Here is an 11,263-nt window from a genome sequence, read left to right as displayed (position 1 = left end):
AAAAATAATTTTTAAAAAAAGGTTTGAGGTATTGAACACAAAGGATAGAAGACCAGGTGAGTTGTGGGATGATAATAAAGATATCATCCATGAAGAGAGCAAAATGACACCGCAAGGACATAAGAGGAAGAGGAAGGGGGGAACCCAACAAAACAAACAGTGGCACTGAAAATTGCCCTAGAGTGTTGAGAAAAGAAATAAAAACAGAGGGAAGAAATATTGAAGTAAAGAGCTTAACAGAAGATTTTTTTTTTTTTTTTTATGGAACGCTTCACGAATCTGCGTGTCATCCTTGCGCAGGGGCCATGCAAATCTTCTCTGTATCGTTCCAGTTTTTTAGTGTATGTGCTGCCGAAGCGAGCACTTAACAGAAGATTTTGAAGGGCAGTTCAAAAAGAAAGAAAAACTATGATAGCAGAATATTCAGAAACCTAGAAATGGAGAATAAAAAGGGAAGTATTCACTCAGCATTTCTGAAGTAGAAAGACAAGAAAAACAAATCCAAGCATTGAGTTGAACTGAAAGATGGTATGGAAAAAATCTTATATTATTAAAGAAACATCAGTAAAGATGGTGACAATACACAGAATCACTTTACCAAAGAGAACTGCCCAAACCTGAAATATTTCAGGAAATATTATATGATCAAGACCAATAATAAGGAAGGTGTAAGTACAAGCTTCAATAAAGGCATTAGTATAAAAATAAGGCCCAAAGGAATTGTTGACATACTAATTGAAACGTTTTAAATACAGATGCAAGCCTGGACGTGCTCCCCAAATTATGGCAGGAAATTTTGAGAACAGCTGCCTGACTAACTAACTCAAAGAGATACATATTTACTCTCATTCCCAAATATGTGATCTAACAGAATGTGGAAACTACCAAAAATAAATAAATGCAAAAATGGTCCCTGTTCATGAATAGGAAGTGAAAATGATAATCCTACCAAAAGTGATCTACATGTTGAATACAATGGCAATACAGATATCAAATTCATTTTTCAAGGAGATCAAAAGGAAAATTGTTAAATTTATTTGGAAAGGAAAAAGATTCCAAATAAACAAAACACTTCTGAGAAACAACAGTTACGTGTGAGGCATAGAACTTACTCCCTGACCTTAAGAGTGGCAGCAACCAAAACAGCATCGTTCTGGTATAATGACAAGCACATAGATTCCTGGAACAGACTTGAGAACCCAGAAATAAACCTAGCTACCTATGGTTCTTCTAAGTGGTACAGCACTGGTCTGTCCATTTGCTGTACAGAGATAACTCGTGGTTGCTGTGATGCTAAACACTGTGGCACTAACATGTCAAATGGGATAATGGTAACCCATAGTGGCAGTGTTTGGTGGAGCTCCCTGATTAAAACAAGCTTGGAAGAAAGAGTGACACCCACTTCCTAAAAGTTTGCCTCTGGAAACTCTGTGAACTTGGAGAAATGATGAAAATTATACAAGTGTTCAGGTCTTTTGTTTATAGGGTTGCTATGAGTCATCTACGATTCAACGTCACCTAACAACAACATCTACAGTCAGCTGATATTTGACAAGAAAATAAAACCTATCAAATGGGGAAATGTCTGAAGGTAGTGTTTCCCACAAAGTACCTTAATGGGAAGCAGGAAGCCTGTTGTTCCTTTCCAGAACTGTACTCTCTGCCCCACTCAAGATCTCCTGTCCTTCTACTTGAGCTTAATAGGTCCTGAGTGGTGCAGGTAAACAGCAGTGTTTTCCTCAAAGTACTGTAGGCACACCATGTGGTGCACAGCATGTCTTCCTCTGTCTTTATAATTTTTAAAACTTGGGCCATTGTTCTACTATGTTTATCTATTTCTAAGAATTTGAGAACCGAGAGAAAATGAAGAATCTGTTAATGTTGTTGTTGTTGTTGTTGTTTTTGTGTGCCATTGAGTTGCTTGTGACTCATAGCAACCCTATGCACAACAGCCCTAAACCCTACTCTATCCTGTGTCAATCACACTGCCTCTAACACACCCATCCCGATTACCCCAGTCACTGAATCAATCCACCTCATAGAGGGTCTTCCCCTCCTGTGCTGTCCCTCTACTTTACCCAGCATGATGTCCCTCTCTAAAGACCTGTCTCTCCTTACAACATGTCCAAAGTATGTTAGATCAAGCCTCAGAATCCTTGCCTCCAAGGAGCAGCGTGGTTTAACCCTCTCCAGGAAGAATCTGTTTGTTTTCTTGGCAGTCCATGGTACCCTCAATACTCTTCTCCATTTCCACAGCTCAAAGGCATCAACTCTCCTTCTATCCTCCTTCGTCATTGTCCAACTCTCTAATGCATAAGTGATAGCAAAGACCATGGCCTGTATCAGGTGCACCTTAGTCTCCTGAGTGACACCATTGTTATTTAAAAATCCTACTGATATTTTTATTGGAAATAAATTACATTTATCAACTGACAAAGAACTGGAATTTTTCTAACACCGAATTTCTTATTTCAGATTTTATAGAGCTTTAATTTTACTAATTTTTCTTTCATACGATTTTGCACGTGTATTCTGGCAAATGATTTTGACATAACCTCGCATGGGTTTTGTTTTCTTTAATTTGTAGATAATTTCTCTGTATTGTTCATTAAAAATTATTTTTTATCACTGTGGTTTAAAACCACTTACTGTGAGGTGTACAGTATCTTTACTTTTAGTATTAATTTTTTACCATATCATGATGAAATGACCTTGCATATATTAACCGTAAGTGAAATCTTTGACTTCTATGAATATAAAAATATAACCACTAAAATGATCATTTTTAAATTCTTATTTGTAAACTTTTCAAGGTAAATTTTCAGCGATTATTTGTATCTGCTCCACAGCACCACGTTTTGATGTGCCACTCATCTGTTGTTATTTTTGATGTTTTTATCTAAGTTTTCCTTCCCCTATAAGTTTCACCATCTTCGCCTTAAAGGAGCACCCCAGTTGCACTTCCTCCAAGACTTTTGTCAGTCCATGGTATATTCATGGTAAGTATTTGGACTTTTGGCAATTCATGGTTTATATTTGCAACAACGCAATGTAAGATGTTGATTCCTTTTCAGTCTTCCTTTTTTTATTGTCCAATTTTCAGATGCACGCAAATCTCTTTCAGATGTCATGGTTTCAATCAGGCACATCTTAGTCTTCAAATGTATATCCTTCTCTCTTCCTCTTCTCGGCACTAGGAACTTCTTTCCTGCCACAGCAGCTCATCCCCTGAAAAAGCATGCTTTCACCAATTTTATCATTACCTCTTCCTTGATCAGGAGTGCCTCTCAGCTGCTGAGCCGTCCATTGTCTACAGTGGTGTTGAAACAGAGACACTGAGAGATGAGACCTTCAGCTGCTTGACAGCCCTGTGTTCCTTGATTGCATTTATTCCTAGTTCCAGTTTCCAAACCAGCAGCATCTCAAGTGGTATTGGCACAGCAGCCAAGTTTATTGGGGCTGGAGCTGCCACAGTTGGAGTGGCTGGCTTTGGAGGTGGAACTGGAAGTATGTTTGAGAGCGTCATCACTGATTATGCCAGGAATCCTTTGCTGCTGCAGCAACTCTTTCACTACACCATTCTGGGATTTGTCCTCTCAGAGGCCTTGGGGCTCTTTTGCCTGATGGTGATCTTTCTGATTCTCTTTGCCATGTGAAGGAGCTGTCTCCACCTCCCATAGTTCATTGTTTTTCTCCCTCCAGTATCTCATCTACCCTATATTCTCCTTTCCCTGTATGAAAGTGATTTGATTAGGGTTTGACTGAGGAAATATAAATAACTATTGTATTAATAAGGAAAAAATATATTTTTGCTTTTTAGGAGATTAAAGAATTTCTTGAGAACAAATTTTCCCAATGATGTACTTGTTTCTTTTCTTGATTACTCCTGTCCTGGGTGTTTATTGTTGATCCAAGTAATGTGTAGATGCAAGTAAAATGAAATCATTGACAACTTCAATCTTTACTCCATCTGAAATGGTGTTGCCTATTGATCCAGTAGTGAGGATTTAGGTTTGGTTTTTTTTAATATGTTGGTATGTAATCCATTTTGAAGGCTATAGTCTTCCTCCAATCCTAATGTCATATTCTTCATATAGTGAACTTTGTGAATAATTTACTTGTCAAAAAGGTTGAACAGTTATGGAGAAAGAATACAATCTTAGTGCACACCTTTACTGATTTTAAGCCATGCTTATGACCAATTACCTTGTTCTGTTTGGACAATTGCATCTTGGTTTATGTATAGCTTCCTTATGAGCACAGTTAAGTATCATGGGATTCTCATTCTTCTCAAAGTATAGCTTGTTATGATCCACACAGACAAATGTCTTTCCATAGTCAATGAACCACAAGTAAACACCTTTCTATTATTCTATACTTTCATCCAAGATTCATTTGACATTAGGGATGGTATCTCTCTTGTCACAAATTCTCCTGAATCCAGCTTGAATGTCTGGTAATTTCCTGTCGATGTACTGCTCTAGTCTATTTTTATCATCTTCAGCAAGATTTTACTTACATGTGATATTAGTTATATATTTTCTCTATTTTCTATGTTTTGGAATGAGTGTGAATAGGAATCTTTTCCAATCAGTTGTCTAGGTAGCTGTCGTCCAAATTTTTTTGGCATAGGCCTTTAAGCACATTCAGTGCTGCATCTGTTTGTTGAAATGCCTCATTAAGTATTCCATCAATTCCTAAGGCTTTATTTATTTATTTCTTTTTTTTTTTACACTGCCTCCAGAGAAACTTAACATTCTTTTGTTTGTTTGTTTTTCCCAGTGGTTATTTATCCTCTAATGCTTTCCCAAATGGTTCAGTGTCTACCAATTCTTTTTGGTATAGTGATTCTGTACAGTCCTTCCATCTTCTTTTGATGCTTTCTCTATTATCCAATATTTTGTCTCTAGGACTAAAACAAGCCTGGAAGCAGGAGCGGCATCCACTTCCGAAATGGCTTCCCTCCGGAAACTCTATGTACCAACAGGGCTTAGGCCTTTCCTTCATAGGGTCTCTATGAGTCGTCTACGACTCAACAGCACCTAACAACAACAATAGGATTCTCCAGTTTTACAACTCAAGACTTACATGTATTCTTCATTTATTTAAGCTGGAGAAATACTGAGTAGGTTCTTTTCTTTTGGATTCCTAGCTCCAGCTCTTTGCACATTTAGTCATAATACTTTGTCTTCTTAAGTTGTACTTTGAAATCTTCTGTTTATCTCTCTTCGTTCAGCATTTCTTTTTTGGTTTTGGTTTCTCTGTGCCCTAGTAGGGCAAGTTTCAGAGTCTCTTCTAACATCCATTTTGGTCTTTTCTTTCTTTCTGTTTTATTGGTAATAACCTTTTGCCTTCTTCATGGATAATGTCCTTGATGTCAACAGCTCATCTGATATTCGGACATTAATTTTCAGTACAACAAGTTTATTCTTTATTTGGATTTTAAACTCAATTGAAATACACTAAAGGTTGTAATTTTGGTCCTCATGGATTTGTTTTTATTTTCTTCAAATTCAATTTGAACCTGCAAATGAGTAATTGTTTGTCTAATCCATAGCCTTGACTTGAGTGTTCAGAGTGAGCTTTGTAGTTCATCAGGTAATACACATGTGTATAGTTGCTGTTTATTTTTATAGTGGTGGTTGACATCTTCCTGTACACACACATAAGCATATGATATTCAATTTCTTATAAGTCAATAGAAGTAAATAATAAATAATTTTAAGTTTATGAAACTAATGATTTAGGTGTACCTGGTTTGTTTTTTAGAATTTTTCTTTTAAAACGGTTTGCTTACAAAGTTCATATACATTGTATTTCACACTATTCTTCATTCACAGTGTATTCTATACAATAAATCCAATTCATTAGGTTCCATAAAATTAATCACCATTGGACTATGCCCCCCATTATCCTATCTTTTAGGTCCCTACTGAATTTTTCTCATTTCCTTTATCTCCTTCCCCCACCCACCAGATTATGCAATTCTGTGATTTCATTCTTACCTATTGTCACCTCTTTGCTACCACTTCCTCCCTCCCTTGGATTCCCAAAACTGTTTAATGAGTTATCCTATTTTTATAATAATCATCTTATGCAGCATTTGTCCTTGTGAGACAGAGTTAGTTCTTTCAGCATAATGCTCTCCAGTCTCTCCCAAATTACATATTTTTTGTAAATTGCTGCTCTTGAATGCTGCATAGTATTCCATAATGTTGATGTATTTTTAATATTTCATTTATTTTAAGAAATGAAAAATTAGGATTAATCACTTAGTAGAGTAACTAAAATCTGTCCTAAAATCATAAGTGGATATAAAAAATAGTCATTTTATATATATGGTAGTGTTTCTGAAGCAAATAATTGTTCCTGAAATGAAAAATTAAAATACACCTAAATTTAAATAACTATGAGAGCAAAAATTTTTACCTAGAACCTTGTTTTTCTAGGTACTTAGGAAAGTGAGCAATGGTTGCAGATGTTATTGAACTTATGTGGAAAAAGCTGCATGAACTAGACTATAGATTTAGAGATATTTGTCAGTGTTGAGTGATCTAATTCAGTCTCATAAGGATAAATAATGCATAAGAATATTTTTTAAAAATAATAATCCAGCTGAAAAATGGGTACGGGATATGAACAGATAGTTCACAAAAGAAGACATTCAGATGGCCAACAAGTACATGAAGATATGTTCAAAATCCCTAGCTCTAAAAGAGATACAAATCAAAACAACTCTGAGATATCATCTTACCCCAGTCAGAGTAGCAAAATTTAATAGAACGCAAGCTACAAATGCTGGAAAGGTTGTGGAGAAACTGGAACCTTATTTATGTTGGTGGGAGGGCAATATGGTGCAACCACTGTGGAAGGCGGTACGGCACTTTCTCAAAAAGATGCAAATAGAGATACCATTTGACCCAGCAATTCCACTACTGGGAATATACCCCAAAGAGACCATAACTGACATCCAAGCAGATATATGCACACCCATGTTCATCACGGCTTTGTTCACATTAGCAAGAAGTTGGAAACAACCTAAGTGCCTATCAACAAAAAAATGGATAGAGAAGCTGTGGTATATTCACACAATGGAATAATACTATGCTGCATTGAAAAACAAGAAACTTATGCAATATTATTCAAAATGGGTGACCCTCGAGGACTTAATGTTGTGTGAAATATCTCAGTCACAAAAGAACAAATACTGCATGATGCCACTGTTATAGAAAGTGACTGACATCAGGATTGGGGTAAGACTGAGAAAAACTAGATAGATCATGTATACTGAATTGAAACAGATGAGGGAGAGAACAGTTTAAAAGTGATATATGATAGCACATTATGATTATCACAGGAATCCAGAAATTAAGGTTGCATAGTGGAGTGCATTTTGGGCAGGCGGGGTTGAGGTCGGGGGGATTATATACCAACGAAGAAGTTTATCTTTTGCTTTTCAAAGAGAGGAGTGAACTGGGTGGGGGCAGAGGGTAAAGGAAAAAAAAGTGCAACAATGAATGAATGAAAATCCAAAATCTCTGTAAATGTTCATTAAAATTAATAAAACAAATTTTTTTTCAAAAATAATGATCACTAGTAAGATGTGTATAATGGTCCAAAAGGAGAAAGGAAGAGAGACAGGAGGGCTAGGAGGTGGATGGAGAATAACCACTGGGCCACAGAGTTTGGTGGTTGGTGGGAAGGGGTAATGGATGTGAAAAGATGGAGTGATAATGAACATAGATCAGTGGCGATTGGTTTTATAAGAGCAATATGTGGTAATGATCATAGGGAACACAATGTGGATGAGGAAATATATGCAACATATGTATATAAATATATATATATATATTAAATACAATGTATACAAATTTTGTATGTAAATATAAAATAAAGAATAAAAATGATAATGTACATGTACAGTAAAATTTTAAATAGTTTTGGAAAGAAGAAAAAAATCCTATTGGCCAGTACAATAAAATACTAATGAAGGTTTCCTATATGGGTCAGATTTATAATAATTACTAGGAATACAGCGCTGAATAAGATAGAAATGAGAGAAAAAAATCTGGTTTCTAAGAGTTCAATATCTAGTAGAAAAGATGGACAAATAAACAGTTACAAAACAATGTGCTATAATAGTGCTATAATAACGATGTGTGGGGTGCCACGGGGGCAGAGAACTGTGAGAATGTGCCTCACATATGTCAATAGAGATCTGTGCTCCCAGAGAAACTTTACCCAGAGCCATGCTGTCAGCCACTATGTTCCAAAATCTACCATAATTATTAGTCCTAACTGCCAAATCCATGGCCTCCCACTAGAATTTATTATACTCCAGGTTTTACGATTTTTTTTTTTTTAAGTAATAAGGCATTTGTTAAACTCAACACATTTTTAGGAAGTTTTTAGATTCCAGTCTCTGTGCCATGTGGCTTACTTAATCAAGTCTTTTCTTCTCCTCTTTTTCTAAAATATCCTTATCTAACTAACATCCTGTAAGTGAAAGCCTTGTTTGTCTGAATATAGAATATGTAGACGTAAACTTATTCTTTCAATTATTTAATAAAATGAAATACAAAGTAATGTCTTTCTAAGGAGGAATTATTAAAATTATTTTGCCAACCAGAATTTACAAAAAAAAAAAAAAAGAAAAGAAAAGAAAACATCCTAAAACACCCATTGCTGTTGATTCCCAATTATGACGTCCTTCCTTGGGGTTTCTCGGCCTATAAATCTTGATAGTCATGCTTCTCCTGAAGAGTAGCTGGTAGATTACATACAACCATTGACATTTTGGTTAGCAGCCCAATACATGTTACTATGTCACTTGAGCGCCTTAAAAGTTCCTCAGAAAATCAAATAGTCATTTGATAATTATCTAGATCCATCACATGATGCCACAAATTTAGTTATGGGTAAACACAAGAGGATTGACAGCTAAAATGAGTATCAGTATGGAAAGAAACCTAAAAATCCCTACCCAAATAATGATAATAAACAAAAATGTTCTGGATATTAAGAAATTGTTTATAAGATTTTGTTGAGGATGGTTATGTGTAATAATATTGTGCCTATATTTGACTATATATCTTCATTGTGAATGTATTTCTGTTCTCAAAGAAGAGTATCATGGGACCAAATCGTTCTCGTCAATATCATCTACAATTTTGGCACTGACATTAATGTACCAAGTCTTTGTGTCTTCTATGATCCAGTAAACAGATATTATAAGAGTGAGATTTTTTTTAATATTAAATGCAACAATCTAGAAAAATTAATTGTTTCTTTTGGAAAGAATTGGTATTTGCATTGATTGGAAAAGAATATTTCAAAGTAGAAGCAACAAATTGCTATTCAATTAACTGGGAAACTCACATCTGAATGGGTTATTTTGGGGTTGGTTTCTTTTTTTTTAAATTTAGAGTTATTTTCCTTAAACTAATTACTATAAAAGTTAGCATCTCTTTATTTTAACAACAATGTTTTTCCTTCCAGCTACAGAGTGAAAAAGAATCCTAAAGCCTTAAAGTTAAGGAAAATAATTTTCTAGAGCCTGTATTTCTTCAGGCGAATGATGATACCATGGTCTAAGAGGAAAGCTGACACATCAGAATGGTTACATTTAGAATCTAATCCTGCCCACATATGGAGGAGGAATTTGAGTAGTTAGGTGGTAAATTCTGGGGGAAATAAGGCTCAGTAGGACTATCCCTGGTTTCTCTGCTGGAAAGAAAATGATGCAATACTTCTAGCTAGCAGTGTAAAGTAACTGCCTCAGATTTATGGATATAGTTTTAGCTAATAATTGTGCAAGATAATTTAAGCTTTGGTAGGTAACTCAATAGGAAAAAGATATAGAATGACTAATCCATTTCATCCTTCAACAGTTTATCTTATATAAAATTGCCAGAAAGTTTTTGTTACAGTTAAAACTGTGTTTTAATTATCTCAAAGCCATGAAATAATAAAATTGTATTGCTTGTAATATAATATTCAACTATTTTAAAATTACTTTGACAGTCATTCAACACCTAACTCCATATGATTCTTTTATTCTTTTCCCTGACCAATTTCATAAACATTCCAATTTCTGTCTACACTTGTCTCTCTGAATTTTCCCCAACCAGGCCTGCATTTCCCAGTGGAATGACTTTTTACTTCCTCATCTGAATATCTTTCTCCTCATTTCCTGTTCCTACTTCAAAATGGAATTCAAATTTATCTTCATAAAACCTTCTTTGATTGTTTTAAAGTAGTCTACTTTGCACTTACACTTTCATTTAGAACTTATAACACGACAGATTCTTCTTTAATTATTTAAAAAGATATCACTGTTTTTATCATTCCACAGAACATTTCCTATGTGATATACCAGGAGCCCTAGCAGTGTAATGTGTAATCTTCTGGGCTAGTAGTAAAGAGATGAACTGCCAAACCAAGGTTTTGAATCTTCCAGCAGCTCTTTAGAAGAAAGACTGACAATATTCTGTCATGTGATTTACTGCCTCTGAAAACCCTCTGGAGAGTCAGCTATGAGTTATTTCTGACTCCACAGTAAGTAACAACAAACTGAAAAGTTGTCTGTTCAGATCTACCAACCAGTTGGTGTAAAAAAGATAGACAATCTCCTTTTCTAAAGGTTTACAAATTTGGAAACTCAGTAGAGGATTGCTATGAGTGGAACAGAATTAATGGCAGTGGGTTAAGTATTTTTAATAAGTACTGGACACTATACAGCTATTAGAATTTGACAGAGCACAACTCCATAGACAAGAAATAGCAATAGGATAGCAGATCGTGAAGCATAAAATCTGGTATTATTGATACACGATGTTATTGTACAACTCATGTATGTAGGAGTTAATTTGATGGTATCAAACAACAACAATATATTTGTTCTAAAGGGATGGACAGAACAAAATAAAATCTATATAGAGGAAAGAAACAAACAGAGGGAGAAAATAGATAAATTAAGGATAATTTATAGATTGTAAAATATTACATAAAGAAAAAAAGGATTACTATTCAAATTGTCACAAACACTAAGGTACTTTAGACATGTGACCAAGAAAGGTTTCTCCAAGAAGGTAAATATAAACAGTTAGGGCAAAGTTCAGGATAGAGCCATGAAAAGAGATGGAGAAAGAAATTTCAGGCAAAGGCAAATATAGAAAAGCCTAGAAGAAGAAATATTTAACATGCCTGTGAGACATGACAATTAGATGTAATTTTACTTTAAAGGTTGTGTGAACCCAGCTGA

General features: G+C 35.1%; 1 protein-coding gene across 1 annotated transcript in view; it reads left to right on the top strand.

The window, feature by feature from the left end:
* Positions 1 to 3,656, top strand: part of LOC102875913 (ATP synthase F(0) complex subunit C2, mitochondrial-like) — a 29,421-nt gene extending 25,765 nt beyond the window's left edge. The window contains exon 2 of the mRNA XM_006887036.1: positions 3,279 to 3,656. Within this exon, the coding sequence (XP_006887098.1) occupies positions 3,279 to 3,656 (378 nt within the window). The remainder of the gene's footprint in view (positions 1 to 3,278) is intronic.
* Positions 3,657 to 11,263: the final 7,607 nt, after the last annotated feature.

Source organism: Elephantulus edwardii, unplaced genomic scaffold (assembly GCF_000299155.1).
Source record: "Elephantulus edwardii isolate Elephantulus edwardi_28Jun2011 unplaced genomic scaffold, EleEdw1.0 scaffold00053, whole genome shotgun sequence".
Taxonomy (NCBI): domain Eukaryota; kingdom Metazoa; phylum Chordata; class Mammalia; order Macroscelidea; family Macroscelididae; genus Elephantulus; species Elephantulus edwardii.
Note: the sequence above shows the minus strand (reverse complement) of the source record. Positions and strands in the feature narration are given on the sequence as shown.